This window comes from Schizosaccharomyces osmophilus, chromosome 2, assembly GCF_027921745.1.
Source record: "Schizosaccharomyces osmophilus chromosome 2, complete sequence".
NCBI lineage: Eukaryota > Fungi > Ascomycota > Schizosaccharomycetes > Schizosaccharomycetales > Schizosaccharomycetaceae > Schizosaccharomyces > Schizosaccharomyces osmophilus.
In genome coordinates, this window is record NC_079239.1 from 1532300 (window position 1) to 1554227 (window position 21928).

Sequence of the window (21928 nt, forward strand, 5' to 3'; positions counted from 1 at the left end):
GAAAATAAAAAGGATTAATAAATGGTTACTATTTAACTTTAAACGGTTTTTGGCTAAAAAACTTGAAGCATTTCATTAAGTTGCTTAACAGTTATCTTTACATCATTTCACTCACAAATAAAATTCTTAAGACTAATTAAAATCTTTTTTTCTTTTCTTAGTTGTTTTAAAGACATAAACGAGGACCTCATAGTTTCAAATGCCAAAGTATCATAACTCCCAGAGCTTTGCTTGCCGAAATGTTTGCTCATGCCATAAGTAAGTAGCAAAAAGATAAATTAAAGAAATGATGATAGGTGCGTTAGACGGAAATTCACGAACCAACTCATGGCATCTAGAAATTATTAAGGAAGGGGTTTCTCAAATCAGGAAGTAAGATCACCGCTTGAAGAAGAGGAATTCGAGCCCCAAACCAATCTATCAAACTCCCTTTGTTGTTTTTCAAATTCTTTGTCCTCAGGAGTCTGAGCCCTCATGTCAGTAGCATCTTCTTTTGGCCAATTCGAAGACGCAGCATCAAGATTTTCATCTTCAGAAGGGAATGAGTATCTCTTTTCTTTTTTTGTATTCGTGCGATTCAAATCATCTTTTTCTCGGATACGGTCCCATGCCGATTTAGAAGACTCCTGAGACATGAATGTACCTGTTTTGTCTGAACCACCTAAAGAAGCTTCTTGGTTTCCATTTTCTAATTGAGCCTGCTGTTGATCAGGCAGAGGAACATTTGATGAAGGAGGAAACTTCATTCCTTGTTGCATCATGGCACGTTGTCGGATAAGAGATTGTTGGATTTTCCGCGTAAGGTCTGAGCCGTCAGAGCGCTGTTTCACTTGTGATACATTATATCCCATGGTAACAATCTGGGAAAGCTGTAATAGAGATTTTGTTAGCAATAAGGCTAGAAGAAAGTTTCATGAATGAGGCGAGCAAGTGAAGTGAATATCACCGCCGGTTGTAAAGAAAGACGTACTCCATTTCCAGCTATACCTGATATGATAGACGTAGCGTATAATCGAAAAGGAGATACTTTTCGTTTTCGAGCTGATAGAACGTTCATAATTAGCAGCCGCAGTATACAAATGTCGAAGACAGAACCTTACCCAAAACGATGGGAATAGAAAACCCTCCAATGACTCCAATGATTGCATTTCGACGAACCCGTGATCGCGATTGGACCAAAAACTGCTTTTGTTCTTCTGAAAATTCATTCGTAGGGTCATTGAGCATTTGCTCCCAAAACCCATCCATTTCTTTAAAGTAAAAAAACCCGCTTTATATCAAGAATGAAGAAACTGAACTTGAGCAAACTTAACAGATCAATGGCAAATGGTCAATAAATCGTATTTCCACAACCTTCAAAACTGGTAAGAAAAAAGTATAACAGATCAAAAAGTACAATACAATTTTTTCTGCGACTTAAATTTTTAAAAAGGGTAGTAATTCACAGTATAAACTTTGTAATGAAACAAAGTCCTAGGAAGGTAGACTCGACACGTAATCCTAAAAAGAAATATTATAAGAGCATATGCAATACTTTATAGAAACATATATGCTTATATACACTAAATGTAGGGAAAAAGATTTTTGAAGTAAATTCTGAAAGAAGAATGCAAAGAAATGTTTTCAATTTGAGAAAACATAAAAATATACGATTTTACTTTTATTTAGCCTTTCTTTTACCAAGCTCTTAAATCGCGTTAAAATATTCAGGTGGATAATACTGGGGCCAATAGTACCGCGTTATACAAGAAAACAAGCAAAAATATTCATATTTTTCGATTTTCCAACAGTTTGGCATATAAGCAGGATTGAGGGAATTCGTACAAGTTAAGATATAAAAAAAAGGAATTAAAACAATCCTAGAAAGAAGTGATTAATTTGATGCAATTTTTCTTTTCGGAGAGAAAATCCCAACCTTTACGAGCAAGGTGATATTCGCACTCAAAATTGATGTTCTGTAACCATTGGATGCGTGTTTGCTTTGCTTAAAAAATAAAGATTACTTTGAAAATTGTAGGTTTTGAAGAGAAATGTCGAAGCAACCGATTGATACATCTAATGAATTCAAGACCCAAAAGGATTTAGAAATTGATCCAGAGTGTGCGCTCGAACATGATCGGCAAATGTTGCAACAGCTTTCTGAGCATGCCTCTGACCTGGATTCCCCTAATGTTGCTTCCAATGGCGATATTCCACTCGGGTTTGACCTTTCTGGCATTCCAATTAATATGACTCCAGATTTTTATCTGCGAATGAACCAAAATATGGAATACACTTTTAACCAGTCAAATCCAGTTGCCTCTCCTCAATATCTACTTCGCAGCTCTCTGGTTCCGACTTTGGCAAATCTCAGCAATATCATTTTGTCTATTCTTGGGAAGCCTGTACAAGAGGCTTCAGCCATCGTTACAAATCCAGCGTCAGAAATGGGAATGGCCTTCACAAAGCTGATGAGCATGTTTCGTATGATTAAAGACATATACACCGAGGATTCGTTCATTTACCCCGCCGTCATTAGTATGCGTACTCCTTCTCAGCGAAGTGCCGTTCGTCGGGCCAATTTGGCAATTTTTTTGTCTGCAGTTTATGGTGCTCTTCAGATTGGTTTCTTCCATTTAAACGAAAATTTCCTGGAAGTGTTTGCTCCTGATGAAGCCAACATTCTTACCAACCAAGGCACCCTGTACATGGAATTGAAAACGCAGGCTTACATTTCTGCCATGGCTCAAGCAGAGCGACCTAAGGAAGATATTTTAAATGACCTTTTCCCTTCCGATATGGCTCATCGGTTTTTACTGCGCCGTAATGCCAAGCTAGACGACAAGCTCACTTATGTTGAGAAACAGATCCTCGAGAAATGTGCTGCTCGGAAAGAACGGTTATCGAATTTTACTCCTCAAGAGGCTTTAAACGAAGTTTATCCCTGGGGAAAATTTTTAAGTGAAATAGCCTGCTATATTCACAACAATCACTCATCGATTGCAGCTATTCCTGTTCCCAATGGCAATGTCAAGCGGAAAGCGAAAAAACAGGGAGGTAGATATAAATCATGTGAGGAGAATTCGTCTCCTTCAGAGTCTGGTTCTGATTTGACAGACGGTTTAGCTTTTGGCCTACCAACAGCGACTTTGGATGCTACTTCTGAAGCAAATAATGTTTCCAGTGTTGTATTATATGATCAGGTTCGCAGCATGACAAATACTGGTAATGGCAACAAGCGAACCAAAAAAGTTGCAAATCGAAGGACGTGGACGAAGGAGGAAGAAGAAGCTCTTTTGGATGGCCTTGATTCAGTAAAGGGTCCCCGATGGAGTCAAATTTTGGAGCTTTACGGACCTGGTGGTAGAAAAAATGAAGTCTTAAAACATCGCAATCAAGTTCAGTTGAAGGATAAAGCTCGAAATATGAAGCTTTTTTTCTTAAAAAGCGGACAGATTGTTCCGGCCCCTTTGCAATGTGTTACTGGTGATCTTCGGAGAGAGTAAAACTACAAGATGACCGTTTGCTTTTTTAGAAATTGTGTTTTTATCTTTTACTGAGTTTGAATGGTTTGGGTTATTTATATAATTTTATTTTAATGTCTAAGGAATTTTGGGGAATAATACTTTAAGACTGTTCATCACAATAGAACATTCACGGGTATCTTTTGTAACAATTTCAGAAGATGACTTTGCAATTGCTTGTTCAACTATGTGAGATACTCTTTGGCAATCGTTCCGGAAAACTTGAAGCAAAGTAGGATCTCGACGATCTAGGTTCTGCATTTTTGTGCTTATTGAAATAGCTAGTTCCTTAAAATAAAACATGCTAATTGTAGCGCCATCAAGAATGAAATTGGGTTGTGCTTGAAAGTATTCTAATAAGTTAGCGTATTGTGGTTGGCAAATGGTAGTTTGCTTGAGAGTCTTTTCCCAGAAAACGCATTGAGATCCAATTTGTGAGATTTGATACCATCCATCTTCAAATTTAGACCAAACTGTAGAATTAGCCGCGGTCGAATCAGCGGATGAATACAAAAGTCTACGCGTTGTTGGAGACAGCTGAAAGATAGCTTCAAAGCAAGCATTTGCTTTTTGGATTTTAGAGCCTAACAGCTGAGACATATTTCTCTCAAGAAGATACTTGTCTAGTAAAAACAAGGTAGAGCAACCATTGGAAAAGGTTGAGGAATTTGCTGCTAAAATATCTGATTCCTCTTGCGCCAACAAGAAACTTGACGTTTCTTTTAACATCCTAGAGTGGATGCCGATATTCAAGCTGGAAAATGACTGTACGGAAGATTGGCGTTTCTAAACCTGGTTAGTTGATTGTAAAACCATAGATAACAAAATACGTACAATAAGCGGATAGCGAGCAAGGAGTTGATCCATCTCTTGCAACAAGGTAGCCGCTCCAAAATAATTTTCAAATCTGTACAGTTAGTCGTATGAACGAAACAAAATGGAAAAGACGAAAGGGAAGTAGTGACATACCGTTCATGCTCGTTAGGAACACTGTCCGCCAAAGCTACCAACTGTTTCTGCAGATCAAAGTAGCGATGAATCCAGTTTAAGCTGATATAAGTTGAATGAAGATTCACGATGGAGTCATGCAATGGAGATGCAGAATTATAGGGAACGGTAATTAGAGAGCGTATTCTTTCATAAACATCTGTGAGTTGCTTCATTTTTTCTCTGACTTCTGTTAATCTCGATTGATTTTGGAGTAAGAATTCCACATTTTCTGCAAGATTATGTTCGTTTGAACCAATAAAAGTCTTTCTTTGGTTTTCAATTTCCTTCAAAGCATATCCTAACCGCTTTTTCGCTACTGCTTTGTCTTCTGCTGCGTCTGATGCTGCATGAACAGAAGCTAGCACCTGTTTCGCCTGTTTCTTCGGATCAAAGTCGTGAGCTTTATAATCGGAAAAGTCATATTGAAATTGCATGGAAGTGAAATAAAGACGAGAAACGAAATAGAGGTATCACAATAACAAACAGTTTCCTCTGGCAGATGCGAATCCTAAAGGGAGACGAATTATAAAAAGTAGGCAGAAAGAAAATTAGGGGTATAATAGAATACACGAAAGAAAGCAATTCACATAAAGATCACGACTCTCCTTACAATTATGTCTTACAATCCTGGTGTTGTTCTTGGGATTTCAATCGCATAGTGACAACCCATTCCTACTCGGTAAGTAACGTTTCAAACTAAAGGCCCTATTCAATACATGGTGACCATTGTGTCTTCGGCCACTGAGTCAATGCTTTTATTTCTGATGTTTTTTTTTTTTTTTTTTTTTTTTTTTTTTTTTTTTTTTTTTTTTTAAATAAGTAAGATCTGGACGAAAACCTATATTCGCGAATATCAGAGAAGTTATTTTTGCTATTCTAAAATAGAATCATGATATGGATAATGTTTAAATAAGAGCATTATGCGTAAACTACTGTGCAAATTATTTTTTATACACGTACTATTGTTACACAAAGCATAAACGCATATGCCATGTATATTATGATTATATGCCTATATGAGCTAATATGTATAAGGATATTCATAGTTACTTCCTTTGCTTCCTTGTAGAAGAGAATTCTATTTTCCTACAATTGTTTTCCATGGTATTAATATAAACATTTGTTTTTTTAAAAGTATTCTAAATCATCTTTCAAATTATGTATATTTCCCTAATGGGAATTCTTGAGTTTTGATGGTGCAGTACAGTAAAGCTCATTGTGCGGTGCAACAAAGGGCACCACACTACGAAGCGAAATCCTCATACACACTTTACTTTTACCTGCACTTCTTAGCTAAGGAGTGCCTACAAAAAACAAAAGTCGTTGATCAAGATAGACATTTTCATTCTATAACAATGTCGTTTTCTTTTGGTAAGTAGAAACATATTAAAACTGCACAGTGCTAACGCATTTCATTAGGTCAACCTGCGTCGTCGTCAAACACGCCATCTTTTGGTACATCAGGATTGTTTGGTCAACAAAAACAAAATGCTCCTACATCAAACTTTGGGTCGGGATCGCTGTTTGGAGGAGCGAATCCAGGTTCCAATCCTTCCAGTACTAGTCCTGCAGGAGGATTAGCAGGTTCTTCATTATTTGGTCAACCACAGCAGCAACCTGGTGGTATCGGCGGTCCTTCTACATTTGGATCACAGCCTTCAACTGGATTTGGTGCTACCACAACCGCAGCACCCCCTTCTTCTAATACTCCTGCGGATGCCGGTGCATCCTCAACTCAACCTCTTTTCTCTTGGAGTACAAATCCTACCACAGCAAAGTCTTCCGATATGGGCATGTCATCTGCGAATCCAAATGGGTTTTTGTTATCCTCCACCATGTCTCCGAATGCGGCAGTCAGTAATGCTCAGTATGGCCCTGCCCAACCCCCTTCCATCGAAGAACAAACACAAAAAATTCTGAATGCTTGGAATTTGAAGCATCCTGATAGCGCGTTCCAAAGGTATTTTTATAACAAAGTTCCGGTTGAACAAGCGGCCCTATATGTTAAACCGCCTACTCACAACCAGCAAAAATGGGACGAAGCTGTTGCAAATAGACCTAGTAACAGCGTTGTGCCAGTGCTTGCTGTTGGATTTCCTGATGTACAAAAAAGAATGAATATGCAAATTAATCAGGTCAATGCTTATCGCATTCGTATGCGAGAAATTGTCGAAACACTTGAACGATTAGGCAACAAACACGACCTTAGCTCCAATATAAAACTTACAGAAGCAAAGAATCGCCATATACAACTTTCAGAGCGTGTTCTTCGCCTAGCTATCAAAGTGCATGTCTTGAGACATCGTGGTTATGCTTTGAAATCTAATGAAGAGGATTTGAGGAAACAACTCGACGAGCTTGCTAAATCTCTCAGCAATCCCGAAGTGTTTGGCCGTTTGAACGAAATTTGGGCACGAATTACTTTGATTTTTGAGGGAGAGAAGGTTTCAGATGAACAACGGAATTCCCTCGCAAAAGGCACAATTGATTGGACCAAAAACAATGATCAATTACAAACCATCACAGATGTTTTACGCGATCATCAAAATGGTTTATCATATGTAGCCAAGCTAATTCAAGAGGATCTGGGTACATTGAGCAAACAACTAGATGAACAAACTAGTGTGTCAAAGTAAATCTATCCAGGATTGACAGTGTTGTTTTTCTTTTTTCTTTTTTTTTATATAATGAAACGAGCACATGTACTTGGGGTTTGTAATCTTATTTTGGGCAACTTGTTTTCTCTTTCTTGTTCTTGTCAAATCGGTGATCATATTATTTCCTCACTATTCCCGTGAAATAAATCGATATTCTTAATTTTCTGCTTCTTGTTGATTACCTCGTGTCATTTATTATTTAGACTACATCAGCTCAGCTCTTTTAATCTTATTACACCAGCTTATTTATCACAAATCCATACATCATGGAAGTACCTGAATTTGCAAGCCTTTACAAAGTAATGAACCACATTGATATCACGATAAACTATTGACTTTATAAACATCACCCTGAGCTTCCAACAAGATATGAAAAAGTGTTAAAAATTGTATTTTATTAGCTGAATGCCAGTATAGGGCATGTATGGCAAATAAATCATCAGCTGAACAACACCTTACACGCATAGCAACGCTAAATTCATCGTGAACAGTGTATGTATATACAGAAGTTGTGCTCATGAAAAGCTTTAAGCGCGCAAGTTCTTGACGAAAGAGATGACAAAAGGAGCTTAGAAAAAATGTTAGCAAGAGGATATTTCAAGAAAAATTCTAATCGCATTTTTTGAAACTTACTCAAAGCAAGAATGGCAGCAACAGAAGCACCTTTCTTTATTTCCTAAATAAAATCGGTTAATACAAACTGCTGCATATTCTTTCAAACGTGAATCCCTTTCTGCAAATCGTGGTCACATACAGAAATAGCAAGGTTATCATATTGCTTGACTTCTTCTTTAGAAGGACGACCGGAACCAGCGAACATTGTGCAATTTCAAAAATTAGTTTAAGGTATTTTGGTGGAAGGGACTATTCGAACATGGGAATGTATCTGGTTTAGTAGCATTGGACAGGTTTCATACCTTCATTAAAACTCACTTCAATACGGTAAACCAGGTTTGCAAAGTGTAATACAAAGGGGGTTATATTAGATACTGAGGAATAGCGATACTTAAATCCAACATTTGGTCACCTATTTCATGGTTTGGCAAACGATACTTTTGCCAACGACCGACTGGAGAGAAAAGGAAATAAGATTTGGACTATTCATTAGATTCGAATTCATCTTGTTGCTATAAAACTCACAAAACAGCAGATCAAACAAGGGTTCGAAAGATGTCTGAATTAGACGGCCGCGATGCTGAAGTACGGAGTGCTGAAGGAGACGCAAATCGTGATGATGCCGCTGAATCCCAGCAAGAACCTTCATCACATAGCGAGGAACCTACTCGTGAAAATGCAAATATAGATTTTTCAGAAGACGAACTCTCAGATTTGGATGAAGATCAATTCGAAAATTTTGATGAAACGAAGATTGGGCGTGAAGCCGATGATGAACCTACCATTTTCAATTTGCCTTCATTCAAGAAAAAGCAAAACTCAGAAGATGTCAAACCAGGCAAAGTGGAAAGCAGCAAAAAGGAAAGACGTGCCCGGAGAGGCAGGTCGCGTCGTTCTGCTCAACGAGGAGCTTTAGACGAACTTGAAGAGTTGGATGAAGGAGAACGTCGTCCTGTAGTAGAAGAAGCCCCTTTGGATCCTTCTGTGGCTGCTAAGCGACAATTGGATATGCAAATAGATGCAGTTTTGAAACCAGTTCGTCCAAAAAAGCGCTCAAACGAAGACAATTTGGAACAGTTAGCCGATGATGAAGTCCTTCGTTTACGCGAACAAATGCGTTTAGCCGCTTTACGGGATGCAGAGTTGAATTCGGAACGCCTTCCAGCAACTGAAAAGCTAAAAATGCTCCCTCTTGTAGATTCCGTTCTTCGGAAAACTCATTTGTATGATACTATTCTTGATAACAATTTGTTGGATTCTGTGCGGATGTGGTTAGAACCATTGCCCGATAGATCCCTTCCGGCACTCAATATCCAACAGTCTTTGCTCGATATATTGGTTAAGCTTCCTATTGAAACGGAACATTTGCGTGAAAGCAAAATTGGTCGTGTAATCTTATTTTATACAATTTCTAAGAAGCCTGAGCCATTCATTAAGCGCATTGCAGATCGTCTAGTTAGTGAATGGAGTCGTCCCATCATCAAGAGAAGTGCTAACTACCGAGACCGTGCCGTTGGTATCGCTACCTTGAACCCCGAGCTCATAAACATGCGTCGTCGTAGGGATCTTGCCATTGCCGAAGACGATGTCAATAATCCCACTAGCAGAATTGGAAGAACAGTTATTCCTCAGTCCATCGATTCTAGATACCAAGTTGCACCCCGAGTTCGTCTCAATCAAAACGGAATGTCTGTGGCTGGTCGGTTGAAGCCTGCTGATACAGAACAAGTCCGAAAACTGAAGGCTAAAATGAAGGCTATTCGCAGTAAAAGCGCAAAGAAAAGCGGAGTTAGTATTGAAGGTCGAGGTCTTTAATTTGATCAACAATATCCAAATAGTCTATATCGCTTCAGGATTACTCCTACTGCTCGAATTTCATGCAATCAGAAATGTGTTTGTAACATGCAATATTATTTAATTTAAAGGTCGTGGTAATACCGTGCATTATCGTTGGGAGAGAACATGTTGCGAGAAATCATGGAAGTATTCTTCTATTCTAAAGTTCTTTTGTAATGTTATACATGAAACGTGTATATATAATGATTAATCAATATGGTCATAGCAGGTTCTAAGTGTTTTCTACACATTCAGCAACCGCATTGTATAATAAAATTCTCCTATATATATATGTATCTTTAATTTCATCGTACTTTTTAAAGTATAAAAGCTGCAACAAATTGGATGTAAAGTAGCTCTTCTATGTACTTTCGGTGATTTCGGAGGTTTGGGAGGCCTTTGTCGGTCATTTATAAAGATATGTCGGTGATATGTCGATCGTAGTTCACCGAGTTCAGATCAGTAAGGATAGAATATGGGAGTTCAAGGTTGATAAGCGCATAATAAAAAGGTTGAAAATGAGCAGGTGTAAGGAGTCAAAGTCATCAAGAACTTGCTTTAGAACTGTTACTAATTAAAACCAGCTCGCTTGTTAAACACTATGAAGCCGCTAGGCGCTTTATTACCAGAAGTCGAAGGACCACAGACTCGAGTATGTAGCTTGGATGAAGGCCCAGCCATTTTTTGAACAGCAAAGGAAATGGAAGTTTACTAACTTTTAAAGTATGAAATGATTGAAAAGTTGGCTTGGATGGCCGGTTGTGCTGTGATCTATCAGGTCTTGCTAAACATGCCTGTTTACGGCGTCCCAAAACGCGAATTCGTAGACCCTATCAAGTATGATTTATGAAACTTCTTTGATCGGATGATATGCTAACTTTATTTAGCATCTGGCGTGTGCTAGATGGTTCTTCTGCATCGTAAGTCGCTAAAATCCTGAATGTTGAATGGAAGGGGACCAGGAACAAAGGGTCTTTTGAGTTACACATTTGTGGGACGTCTCACAAGAGGTTGAGGATTTTGCCTACAGTGAAGACGATAGCAAGACAATTCTGTAATGCTCTGAACGACCGAATGAAGCCCTGAGTCCTTTTTCTTTTCGACCAATTTCCAGTTTACAGGGGTTTGTTTCAAAAAACTAACAATAGCAGTGGTGTTTTGGTCACGGGTTTGGCTCCCATCTTCTTCTCTGGCTTTCTAATGCAACTTTTGGCTGCCGGTCGTAAAATAGCTGTTAATTTTAATTTAATCAGCGACCGAGTCATGTTTCAAAATACCCAAAAAGGTTTGTGATATCCTCTTCATGGTTAGTTTTGTTGACTAATATTTTTAGTTTTCTCTGCTTTCTTGTATCTCCTTTTCTCTATCGCATACGTTGTATCAGGCTACTATGGCCCCGTCTCTGAACTTGGCATCGTTTTAGTTCTCATTTTCATAGTTCAATTATTCATATCCGGAATTATTTGTATTTATTTATGCGAAATTGTCGAAAAGGGATACGGCTTGGGCTCTGGTCCTGTTCTTCTCTTGGCGTCTCATATTGTTTCTTCTTTGTTCTGGCAGATTCTAAGTTTCAGCCGTTATCAGTTGACTGAAGACATTAGCCAATATGAAGGTACCCTTGTCGGGTTGGTATTCTCTCTGTTTTCATACAAAGAAAAGTTTTACGCCCTTCGTTCAATTCTCTTCCGTACTGATCGTTTGAATGTTTTTAGCCTTTTAGCTTGTGTTGGTGCATTTGTCGCCTTCATTTATCTTTTGAGCATGAGAATTGATATCTCGATTCGGTCATCCCGGGTTCGTGGATTCCGTCAAAACTTCCCTTTGAAATTGTTTTACACTTCCATCAGCCCTTTCTTGTGTATCTTCTTTTTCGTTTCTCATCTTTTAGTGTTAGCCTACTTTATTCACAGCATGTTCCCTAACTCTGTTTTTACTCGCTTTTTGGTTCAGTACACAAAGAATGAGACTCATCCAATTCAACAATTGCGTCTAACTGGTGGGTTGATTTATTACTTTGTTCCTCCTTTGAGCATATGGGAAACCATCACTTGCCCGATCCACACCGTTGTCTATGTTGTACTTCTGTTCTCTACATCTCTCTATCTTTCTCTCGCTTGGACGAAAGCCACCGGCAGCGGACCTCGTGATGTTCTTGCTTTCTTTAAGGAGAACCAGCTTATTATGGCTGGTTTCCGTGAAGTCAGCATGTTAAGGGAGTTGGAAAAAGTTGTGCCTAGCGCTGCTCGCACCTCTGCATTGGTTATGAGCATTTTGTTATTACTTGCTGGTATCACTGCTTCCACTTTTGGATTAGGAGTAGTCGTTGCTTCTGCTCTTGTATTTGCTTCCTTTGAAGTTGTCATGGGTTCAAATCCTTCACTTGCTAATGGACTTTAACGTTGAACTTACTATAGAGGAGTGCCAATGATAGACAATTTTCATGAAGAAAAGTTTATGCTGCTTTGAACTGCGCTGTTTTACTGTTTTCTTTATGATATTAAAAAACAATCACATTTAAATTTCTATTCACTGTGAAACCTTTAATTATTTTTGTAGAAATTATTCTCTGACAAAAATAAGTAAATAAGTAAATTTTTTCTATTATACTCAAGCATATAAATTATGTTAAAATCTAGAAGGGAAAGCTTCAAGTCGAACGATGCATCTTGTATGATTTGGTTGTAAAGATCAGACAACCCTTCAGCTGTTCTGTAACTGTACAGACTGCTGAGTCGTACGAGCACACCACCAGAAAACTGAGGCTCGGTTTGTGTAAAGGTATTTAAATAAGCCATTTATTTGACTTATTACTTACTTTTTACCATTGAAAACATTATACGATAATCATTTTCACGACTGCTCTGGATGCCTTACTAACGCTGAACGCGTAAGAATTGGAATTGCCATATCTGGGTATATATTTGGTGATAATAGCTGTTTCATCGTAATATATATTGTTTCATCCTTCTTGCACTATTAGGTGTAAGTTTACTCATCAGGTTTAACACGGTGTCGTCTTGCCTAGTCGCATTTGCTTTTTTATTCCTCTTTTTATTTACTTACAGATATGACTGCAAGTAGTTATAGCAGTAACGCAAACAACTATGAGCTTATCCCTTGTAGAGAGTTAACGTGGAACCTTTCACGATCTCATTTAACGACTCAGTACAAGTCATTTTATATGTGCTTTGACGATGGATCGTTTGGGTATATTCAATTTGCATACGGAAACCTTGGATTATTCGTAAAAGTTGCTCCCTTAGGATGGACTTACTATCCTTCAAAGGATCAACCGGACCAGGAGCCCATTATCTCCAGCTCTACGTATATGTACAGGAGTATGAAGGTTTCCAAGGATCATTACAGTGTTGACGTTCATAAACATTTCATGCATTTTGACGTGAAGGCGCAAACTTGGCATGTTGGGATTGAAGGAATGTACGATCTTACCATACAAATGAAAAACGACGGGTACGCTTTAACGGATTTTGGTCAAAACAATACTGGAGGGTACATGGAACATAAAATATTTCCAGTCAGTTCTCTTAAGGGCTCGGTCACTGCGCATGGAAACACAAGAAATGTTACTGGCACTGCTGTCTTCATTGACGCCATGTTTTTTAAAGATAAATTTACCAATTTGGGACATACATGGCAAAATAGTCTATTGTTTGACGAGTCCAAAAAGAATGTTTTGACTTGTTTGCATTATTTTCCCCGAAATACAGCCGACACTTTTCGATCCCAAGCTAGTTTGACTCTGGATGACAAACTGGTTGCCGTTCTCTTGAAAAATGAGTATTCCACAAATGGCGCTTCCCGGGTGGATGGGATACGATACCAATTACCTACCCATATCGATCGGGTGCTTACAGGATCTACGCTTGACGACAAGCCTGTCCGGGTGCATCTGGCATCAGATCTTGACAAAGTTCAAAGTATCACTGATGTATTAAATATTTTCCCCAAATGGGCAAAGGATGTTGTATCTATATGGGCTGGCCTTCCTTATGTCTTTGTGTGGTTGCAGCATTTGAAAGCTGAGGTATATATAGATGACCAGATCGTTTCTACTTTGTCGGGTTGCCATTACGTGGAGCAAACTTGTGTCCATATGCCCAATTAAAAAAAAAAAGAAATTACATTCAATTCCATTTATGTTCTTCCCTGATCCCTACTTTCTTACAAAAACAAATTTAACAAAGCGAGGTTTATTTTATTCCCTTTTCTTCTTCCTGTACAAAGAGACATATTATTTCAGTTTTGGCTTTATTTATTAGGTTTCTAAGTTGGTTTTTTCTTTCTGCATACCTATTATTGCTTGTTTAGTGGCACCTTTCATCCTTATTCCCCTAGTCCTCAGCTTTAGATCATTCTATCTCAGTAATCTAAAGGCTTTTTTGGTTGGTTTCCTTGTACGAAGAAAACATGCACTTTCGCGTTCCTTTTTTTTCTTGTTCTGTCTTTTGCGTCCTGGTCCGCTTACTCTACAAAAACTTTTTGATTGTTTTAGATTCATGAAGCTGGTAATTTTAGATCCAATAACTATGTAAAAATTAATTATTTATGAAGCTTATAAACCAATCTTTCACCTCTTTCTTCTTGGTCTTCTTCCCATTCTCATTCAGTATAGTGCATTTTAGCGTATATCCCTAATTGGGTTTCTACTATGAAAGTTGTGATGCTGGGAGTTGCCTTTTACCAAACTCTCTGCTCGCAATGTCGTCTGAGTACAAGTATGATGAACAGGGACAATTCTTTCCAGTGTTTTTGCTGGTTGGTGTGTCTTGCTTCATCATTCCCATGACTATTTCAAGTCTTTTTGGTCAAATCTGTAAGTGACACCAGGATGAATTCAAGTTTGTTAACATATATGGCATTGCAGCATCTAAAAAAAATGATTCTATTTCAGATCCATTTGCTGCGTATCGTCCAAAAGACGTTTTAAAAAAGAAAGAATCCAAAATTCGTTTACGGTAAGGAAATTAGGTGTCTATACAATACTAATTCATGTCCTTTTTTTATAGACATTTTATTATTTTTATCGGATGGGCTGTCATTGGTTATTTGTCTTATCGAGTTGCTTTTACCAAACTGAGCTTTAATGTCTGGGATCCGTACGAAATTTTGGGCATACCAAAAAACATGGCTGTAGATGACATTCGGCGTCATTACAAGCGACTTTCGATAACGTTTCATCCGGACAAAATAAGAAGCTTGGTCAACACGACCAGAGAGGAGGTTGAAGCTAAATACATAGAACTTACCACTGCCTACAGAGCCTTGACGGACGAGGAAACTCGTGAAAATTACGTTCTTTATGGTACGCCTGACGTGCCCCAAAACATTGATATTGGAATTGCGCTTCCGAAGTGGATTGCAGATTCGAGCAATAGCATTTACGTACTTGGATTTTATGGTCTTATTTTCGGCATTTTCTTGCCCTATAGTGTCGGTCGTTGGTGGTATGGTAGCAGAACTTACACCCGTGACCAAGTGCACGTTGGAAGTGTAGATGCTTGGTTTCCCAAGATTCACGAAAATTTGGAGATGGAGGACATTGTGCAACTGTTAGCCTCTAGCAAAGAACTTCAAATACCCTCTTCGCCTGACATTTCCAAAGCGACTGTCGTACGACTCTTGCAAAGTCACCTTCATCGGAAGGATAAGTCGAATCTTGATATGCAGCGATTGTTATCTGAAACAGACTTGGTGATGAATGCATTGGTATCTGTTATCTCTGCATATGGATTCTCAAAACCTACCGACAATGTATTTAAGCTTTGGCAACACATCGTTCAAGCAATCCCGTTGGAAATTCCACTTCCTTTGTTGCAACTGCCACATCTTCAATTTGAAGATGCTAAAAAGTTTGCTTCACGTGGTATTACCCGCATCCCTCAATTCTTACGATTAGAGAAAGAAAAGGGCGTATCAGGCTATTCTAGTAAACAAATTCAAGAAATGGTAAAAGTTGCCAATAACATTCCTCGTATCTCAGTATTGGACTCTAAGGTACTAGTGGATGGAGATGATTTTGTAACTACCGGAGCCATTGCAAACTTTATTTTGCGTTTAAAATGCTCTTATGGAGAAGAAATTATGCCAGAGGTCAGCGTTGACGGTACAGAAGTGGCCACTGAGCAAGACAAAATTGATGCAGAACGTGTGCATATGGAAAAGGATGTTGTCCTGGGAGATTTGGAGGTTCTGCCTCATGCTTGGTCCCCTCATTTTACGCAATCTCATAAAACTGCTTGGTGGGTATATGTAGTAGATCCCCGTCAAAACCGAGTAATTATTCCTCCATTCAGCATTACGGATATTCCACGCACCGAACGAACTATTCGTATACCTTTCCAGGTACCACCGGTAGAAGGTACCTTCAAATTTCAAACGCATATTGTATCCAACTCTTACCTTGGAGAGGACATTGTAAGCAATTTGACGATTATAGTGAAAGATGCAGCAACGATCCAAGATGCTATCGTTGAAGAGGATGATTTTTCTGACGGCGAAGATGGACTTGTTGACGATTCATTTGAAAAACTTAAGCATGGCGTTGAAGGCACGCAAGACGACGAAGAATCTGACGAAGAGCATGATCCTAGTGCTAATGGTTTCAACACAGATACTTCTGAAGATGATGAGTAATTATGCAAGTAAAAACGTTAACGATGCAAAAAAAAGTACCCAGTCCCGCCGAGAAGTGTTTTTTAGTTTATTCGTTTTCCTTTTTGTTTTGTCTTCACTTGTTGCTTCCTTATCTTATTTTACGTACTTTAATTATTTGCAAGTCTATGGATAGGAACCAAAACTTGTATTTGGCGGCAAAGTCTTCTACTTAATAGCAAACTAATTGCATAGGTTTGCGATACTTTCATTTTTTTTTTTTCATAGTACATTTTATTGTGGAATATATTGATTTGGAATTCGTTTTCCAGCTGAGACGCTCTTTTGATGATATAATATATAATTTATGGATTGAGCCATGAAATCTCTATATTTCTAATGATTTATATGTTATGTTTATGTTCTATGTGAAAGCAAAGTTGAACCCAATTGTATACAAGTACGACTATTAAACTAGGAACGCTAATCCATGAAGTATTCAAAAAAATCAAATATAAAGTCAATAAAAAATGAAAATAATTAAGGTGATTAAGTGTAATGTCCAATTTCCGACTGAAAGAGCATCAATTGCCAACACTGGATTTCTTTTGACCGGAGCAAAGCACTTGTAGTCAGTTTCAGTTGGGGCAAAAACATTCTTGCTTAGCAAGTACAAATAAAACAAGAAATTCCTTTTATTAAAATATATATATTTGAATGATGGCAGCAGTAAAAAAGCTTCATGGAAGGGAATTTTATAAGAAACTTGGGTGTCCCAAGCGAATATTGGCTCCAATGGTAGATCAAAGTGAATTGCCCTGGAGAATTTTGGCAAGAAGATCAGGAGCCGACTTATGTTACAGTCCGATGTTTCATTCTAGATTGTTTAGCGAAAGTGAAGATTACCGTAGCAAAGTATTTTCTACTAGAGACATTCCTGAAGAAAAGCCTTTGATAATTCAATTTTGCGGGAATGATCCAGAAATAATGCTAAAAGCAGCTCAGTTAGCAGCTCCTTATTGTGATGCTGTAGATTTGAATTTGGGTTGTCCCCAGGGTATTGCGAAAAAAGGTAAATATGGATCCTTTTTGCAAGACAATTGGCCTATAATCGAATCTATAATTAAAAAGTTGCATGAAGAGTTACCAATCCCTGTAACTGCTAAGATTCGCATTTTTCCTGATCCGAAAAAGACGCTGGAATATGCAGAAATGATTCTCAATGCCGGCGCTTCATTTCTAGCTGTTCATGGACGCCTTCGTGAGCAAAAGGGACAATTTACTGGAGTGGCGGATTGGGAACAAATTAGCATGCTCCGCAAAAGCCTTCCTGCTGGCACGGTTTTGTTTGCCAACGGCAATATTCTTCATCCATGTGATATTGACCGATGTATTGAAGCTACCGGTGTAGACGGTGTCATGTCTGCGGAAGGAAGTCTGTATAATCCCAAAATTTTTCTCCCCTCTAATTCCCCCATGAATATATTATATCCTCGTGTCGATGACATCTGCGATGAATATTTGAACATTATACGTGAGTTCGGTCTTGATACAGATTATAGTACCCGTTCTGCCATTAAAGGCCATATGTTTAAGTTAATGAGGCCTTTATTAAGTATCCATACAGATATTCGAAGTATGCTGGCCACAGAATGTACTCCCCGTGATTTTGAGAGCTTTCCTCGTGCTGTAGCTGCTCTCCGAAAGCGTCTAAATGAATGCAAAGAAAAGGATGAAATTCGTGAAGAAGACGAACCGAATGAAGAAAAAAAGGATGAACTTGGATATCCCAAGATTCCTTGGTGGCGTGCTCAACCATATGTTCGTCCTTCAACAGAACCGTCTGTGACTAAACGGAAACTGGAAGAAGCGCCTGTTTCTGAAGCTCCGGTTAAAAAGTTGAATATAACTAGTTAGAAAGTTGGGGTTAAAAGACTCTTTGAGAAAATGGAAACGAAGGAAAAATAGAGTTTGGTTTGGGTTACTTTTCTACTTGATTGAGAATTGGATATTAGGTTGCATAAAAATATATACATTACGGACTTACATTCTTGAATGTAGAACATAAGTAAGAAGGTATATTAGGATGAATAAAACAGATGTAAAATATATTATGAACACACTAGCTTAACAAATGAAATTATGAAGAAGAATAAGAGGATGCGAAACTGAACGACTACATTGGAGAATTCTGTGAGCGTCAGTGGATTATAAAGTGAGCGATTAATAAAAAGGTAATTGAATTAGGAATAATTATAAACAATCCAAACGACAAATAATAATTAGCGATCATAAACATAAAGTACATAGTAAGCAAAGGAATGAAGTAAAAAAAAAAAATAGAACACCATCATAACATAAATGATATCTAATGAAAGGTAGCGGCATGAACAGGGCATCCGGCAGCACCTGTACTTAGCCAGTCGCGATAACATTTTAAGTGGAACATACATAAGCAATATTCAATTCGCGCAACTTTGTCTCCCGGGGAGAATTCTTCAAAACATACTATACATTCTTCACCAACACAAGGTGAATTCTCCGTTATTTGAACGCTGATATACCGTCGAGCGTGTTTCAGGAACTCCTTTATATTTGGGGGAGAAGACCCGTTATGATTGAAACAAGAAGCAATATGCTCTTCTCTTTCCCCTTGTGACTTAAACTTTGAAAGAGATACATAGCAAACTGGACATTCTATCATGTCATCAAGATTATTCGCATCATTTGCTGAAGGATTGCTTTCAGCACGAGGCAGTGGGAAACGGGTATAAGCTAAAACGGGAGGAGTGGATTCACCATCCATACAGGTGGGTATCGGAAAAGGAATATCAAGAGTTCTCAGCTCAGATAATTGATGATGGCAGTCTTCACATACGCGGACAACGCACCACGTAGGCTCAGTTTCATAATCATTCGTAACATCATCTTCAACGCCATGAGAATCCTCGTCAAAAAGAGCTAATGGATCTAACGAATCTGTCGGATCGGCAGATATACTTATTGATGGAAGTTCAGCGGTATAATTTGAACAATTGGCACAGTATATCTTTCCACACCATCTACAATGGTGCTTTCGTCGGAACCAATTAAAAGAAGATTCACAATGAGGACAAGAGATAGCATCTTCATCTGCTTGCCATTCTGCGGCGGGAGTGTCTATCAGTAGCTGGCACAAGGCAGGCGGATACGGTGACTCATTCTCATTCATTCTGAATAGACGGCCACATGTAAATATTTCTGGTGTCGGAAGAATTTATATCGTACTATTATATGTAGATAGCTAATCTTCCTGCTTCTCGTAAACGAAAAAGCTGCCCGTTAGCTTGATTTAGCCAACTATGAGTGAAGGATAAAGAAAGGGACTGTACAAGCAATCAATTGCTTAAGCAGTTATATAAGATTGCAAATAAAGATAAAAAATAATAGTTTGTAAATAAAAATAGCCGAATTGGTGTAATTAACCAATTTCTGTGCAGAGTTTATACTTCAGTGGCAGGAAGAAGATAGAATTTGGTTCACGAGAAAGCCAACATAAAGTTGATTCTTAACGATAAATAGCAATTCTATCCAAAATGCTAACAATAAACTGAAAGGGAAGACAAGAATAAATTCTTTTATAGATGGTAATAAACAAAGTGGATTAGTAGATTGTTAGAGGTTTTCGAGCAAGGCTTTCTGAGCGGAATTTTCAGAGGATTTGAGTTTCTAAAAATGGGAATGATTAGCGGATGTTCTCTTTCAATATAAACTTACTTCCATAGCACGCTTGAGCTTCTCTTGAGATGCTTTACAATGGTTTCTTACCGAAACTTGAAAGCAATCTACGCGTTCTTGAAGATCAAGGACGGTGCAATTTTCTTGTGAAAGTTTCTCTTCTTCAGTATCAATTTCTTGTATTTTGGTAGAAACCTGCTCGTACTCGGAAAGTAGCAGGGAAAGCGTTTTCGACGCGTCTTGATACAACTTCTGAATACTCTGAAGTTTGGATTGATTGTTCTGGTAGTGCTGAAGAATTGTTTCCCTAAATTATTAGCTTAGCATTACCAGAGGCTTCGTACTTGGCTTGGCCTTCTATAATGTAGGATTGAAGGACGCGATCGTGATGTTTATTGAAAGATAGAACAGCTTGTGAAACGAAAGTAGCGTGTCGATTGCTTAATTCCGTTTGTAAATAATTTACTAAATTAGACATTGTATATACGAGGAATTGCTTTTTCTGTGATAGGGAAAGAGTAAGTTTGATCTCGCGGTGAATTCATGTTTACCCTATTGTATTCCCGACGCGTACTTTTTCTAGGAATCAGTGAGAATTTATATATATAAACAGAAGCAAAAGTTATCTCTTTTCTGAATCTAATTAGAAAGTCTGTTTTTTAAAGAAGATTTTTTCAATCGGTTCTTTTTATTGAAGTCAACTTTATGCTACTTATGACTTTGATGAAACGTAAAGAACCTGCTTTTTATAGAGTTAATATCGTTTGTTCATGTAATATCTGGCTCGATTTCAAGGTAAACAAAAGTAGCTGTCAAGCCGATGGAGCAGTTTTTGTCGATTTCTGCCGAACCAAATTCAGAAATATATCAAAAATAGGAAACGTGAAGAATTTCTTTAAGACAAATGTAGAAACAGACACAAAAACTGCTTTACGGACTGCTGACTTGTTTGTTTACACTTCGTAGTGTTACCTACACGTTTCAATGTTACTTAGTTACTTACTTCGTAATTACAAACTGAAACTGGCTTATTCCGACAAACACTAAGGACGAAGTCGTTGAAACTCTATGGTATTATTCTTTTCATATTTTATATAAGCAGATATTAGCATTGTAAACATTCATAATAAGAGTACCTTTTGTTCATAAAAGGTTTGGCTTTGCTTGCGTTTGGGCAGAATGGAAGACCCTTTTTACGAAGTGAAAGCGTAAGTTGGAGTTATCTCTCTTGCTATACGAATAATCAAATATCAGTGAAAGCTAATGATGAACAGTGATGCTTCGGCTCAAATGGAAAATGTCCGCAAACTATTTGGATCATTCATGAAGAATCGAAACGCAGGGATTCCAGCACCAAACACAGAGCTTTCATTTGCAATTGAAGAGCTGAATGAAACATTAGCAGATTTGAAAGGAGCTATAGAGATTGCGATGAACAACTCTGAACGATATGGTTTGGACGAGCAAGAATTGACAGCAAGAAGGAAGTTTATTACAGACCTCGATGTTGAATTAAATAATATCAGCTTACAAATGAAGGCAGCTCCAAGTGTTGCTGTAAACACAGAGCCCTATAGCACGGACATGGCAAAGACAGCATTGACCGAAGACGACCGCCAGTCTCGAAGACAGATGCAGGAACAATTATATGACCAACAGGATGTTATGTTAGATGGAGTGTATGATACCGTTGGTAATATACGTGGCCTAGCTCAAGTGATGGGTCAAGAGTTGGGAGAGCAATCGAACATTATAGATACACTTGATCATACAATAGAAAACACGAATCATAAACTGCGTCGAGGAATGAAAAGATTAAAGGATTTTACAGTTTCCAGTGCCGGTACGAAATCCCATTTTGGAAAGTTGTACTAACAGACTTCATTAGATTCAAGGTCGGGTTGTTGCATTACTGTCTTAATCTTCGTATTATTAGTTTTGCTTGTACTCATTATTCTTTTGTAATTTGTTTTAAGTCCAATGACCTTTATGATA

At 38.1% G+C, this 21928-nt stretch overlaps 14 protein-coding genes across 14 annotated transcripts; 8 read left to right on the plus strand and 6 right to left on the minus strand.

Moving 5' to 3' along the window:
* Window positions 1-365: 365 nt before the first annotated feature.
* Window positions 366-1248, minus strand: SOMG_03200 (Schizosaccharomyces specific protein; the record flags this gene model as incomplete). Its single annotated transcript, XM_056181991.1, has 3 exons — window positions 366-869; window positions 971-1041; window positions 1101-1248. 3 exons carry the CDS (start codon window positions 1246-1248, stop codon window positions 366-368), a joined length of 723 nt encoding a protein of 240 aa, XP_056037680.1.
* Window positions 1249-2030: 782 nt separating this feature from the next.
* Window positions 2031-3485, plus strand: tbf1 (DNA binding factor Trf1; the record flags this gene model as incomplete). The annotated part of the gene is made up of 1 exon (XM_056181992.1): window positions 2031-3485. One exon carries the CDS (start codon window positions 2031-2033, stop codon window positions 3483-3485), a length of 1455 nt encoding a protein of 484 aa, XP_056037681.1.
* A 96-nt stretch (window positions 3486-3581) lies between these two features.
* On the minus strand, window positions 3582-4927 carry cog5 (Golgi transport complex subunit Cog5; the record flags this gene model as incomplete). The annotated part of the gene is made up of 3 exons (XM_056181993.1): window positions 3582-4289; window positions 4338-4410; window positions 4473-4927. 3 exons carry the CDS (start codon window positions 4925-4927, stop codon window positions 3582-3584), a joined length of 1236 nt encoding a protein of 411 aa, XP_056037678.1.
* Window positions 4928-5848: 921 nt separating this feature from the next.
* Window positions 5849-7129, plus strand: nup44 (nucleoporin Nup44; the record flags this gene model as incomplete). Its single annotated transcript, XM_056181994.1, has 2 exons — window positions 5849-5864; window positions 5913-7129. The coding sequence occupies 2 exons, from the start codon at window positions 5849-5851 to the stop codon at window positions 7127-7129; spliced, it is 1233 nt and encodes a 410-aa protein (XP_056037679.1).
* Window positions 7130-7468: 339 nt separating this feature from the next.
* On the minus strand, window positions 7469-7669 carry SOMG_03204 (uncharacterized protein; the record flags this gene model as incomplete). Its single annotated transcript, XM_056181995.1, has 1 exon — window positions 7469-7669. The coding sequence occupies one exon, from the start codon at window positions 7667-7669 to the stop codon at window positions 7469-7471; it is 201 nt and encodes a 66-aa protein (XP_056037676.1).
* An 8-nt stretch (window positions 7670-7677) lies between these two features.
* tom5 (mitochondrial TOM complex subunit Tom5) lies at window positions 7678-7970 on the minus strand (the record flags this gene model as incomplete). Its single annotated transcript, XM_056183886.1, has 3 exons — window positions 7678-7718; window positions 7784-7826; window positions 7905-7970. The coding sequence occupies 3 exons, from the start codon at window positions 7968-7970 to the stop codon at window positions 7678-7680; spliced, it is 150 nt and encodes a 49-aa protein (XP_056038218.1).
* A 350-nt stretch (window positions 7971-8320) lies between these two features.
* iws1 (transcription elongation factor complex subunit Iws1) lies at window positions 8321-9580 on the plus strand (the record flags this gene model as incomplete). Its single annotated transcript, XM_056181996.1, has 1 exon — window positions 8321-9580. The coding sequence occupies one exon, from the start codon at window positions 8321-8323 to the stop codon at window positions 9578-9580; it is 1260 nt and encodes a 419-aa protein (XP_056037677.1).
* A 539-nt stretch (window positions 9581-10119) lies between these two features.
* Window positions 10120-12001, plus strand: sec6102 (translocon subunit Sec61-like protein; the record flags this gene model as incomplete). The annotated part of the gene is made up of 6 exons (XM_056181997.1): window positions 10120-10129; window positions 10186-10253; window positions 10326-10438; window positions 10489-10521; window positions 10753-10886; window positions 10935-12001. The coding sequence occupies 6 exons, from the start codon at window positions 10120-10122 to the stop codon at window positions 11999-12001; spliced, it is 1425 nt and encodes a 474-aa protein (XP_056037674.1).
* Window positions 12002-12671: 670 nt separating this feature from the next.
* svf2 (Svf1 family protein, lipocalin superfamily Svf2) lies at window positions 12672-13730 on the plus strand (the record flags this gene model as incomplete). The annotated part of the gene is made up of 1 exon (XM_056181998.1): window positions 12672-13730. One exon carries the CDS (start codon window positions 12672-12674, stop codon window positions 13728-13730), a length of 1059 nt encoding a protein of 352 aa, XP_056037675.1.
* A 593-nt stretch (window positions 13731-14323) lies between these two features.
* Window positions 14324-16258, plus strand: sec63 (ER protein translocation subcomplex subunit Sec63; the record flags this gene model as incomplete). Its single annotated transcript, XM_056181999.1, has 3 exons — window positions 14324-14438; window positions 14490-14580; window positions 14632-16258. 3 exons carry the CDS (start codon window positions 14324-14326, stop codon window positions 16256-16258), a joined length of 1833 nt encoding a protein of 610 aa, XP_056037683.1.
* A 675-nt stretch (window positions 16259-16933) lies between these two features.
* dus1 (tRNA/mRNA dihydrouridine synthase Dus1) lies at window positions 16934-18133 on the plus strand (the record flags this gene model as incomplete). Its single annotated transcript, XM_056182000.1, has 1 exon — window positions 16934-18133. One exon carries the CDS (start codon window positions 16934-16936, stop codon window positions 18131-18133), a length of 1200 nt encoding a protein of 399 aa, XP_056037684.1.
* A 451-nt stretch (window positions 18134-18584) lies between these two features.
* On the minus strand, window positions 18585-19427 carry pib1 (endosomal and vacuolar ubiquitin ligase E3/phosphatidylinositol(3)-phosphate binding protein Pib1; the record flags this gene model as incomplete). Its single annotated transcript, XM_056182001.1, has 1 exon — window positions 18585-19427. The coding sequence occupies one exon, from the start codon at window positions 19425-19427 to the stop codon at window positions 18585-18587; it is 843 nt and encodes a 280-aa protein (XP_056037790.1).
* A 443-nt stretch (window positions 19428-19870) lies between these two features.
* mug20 (linear element protein Mug20) lies at window positions 19871-20411 on the minus strand (the record flags this gene model as incomplete). The annotated part of the gene is made up of 3 exons (XM_056182002.1): window positions 19871-19924; window positions 19973-20240; window positions 20278-20411. The coding sequence occupies 3 exons, from the start codon at window positions 20409-20411 to the stop codon at window positions 19871-19873; spliced, it is 456 nt and encodes a 151-aa protein (XP_056037789.1).
* A 701-nt stretch (window positions 20412-21112) lies between these two features.
* On the plus strand, window positions 21113-21898 carry tlg1 (SNARE Tlg1; the record flags this gene model as incomplete). Its single annotated transcript, XM_056182003.1, has 3 exons — window positions 21113-21141; window positions 21208-21776; window positions 21822-21898. 3 exons carry the CDS (start codon window positions 21113-21115, stop codon window positions 21896-21898), a joined length of 675 nt encoding a protein of 224 aa, XP_056038588.1.
* Between the last annotated feature and the right edge of the window lie 30 nt (window positions 21899-21928).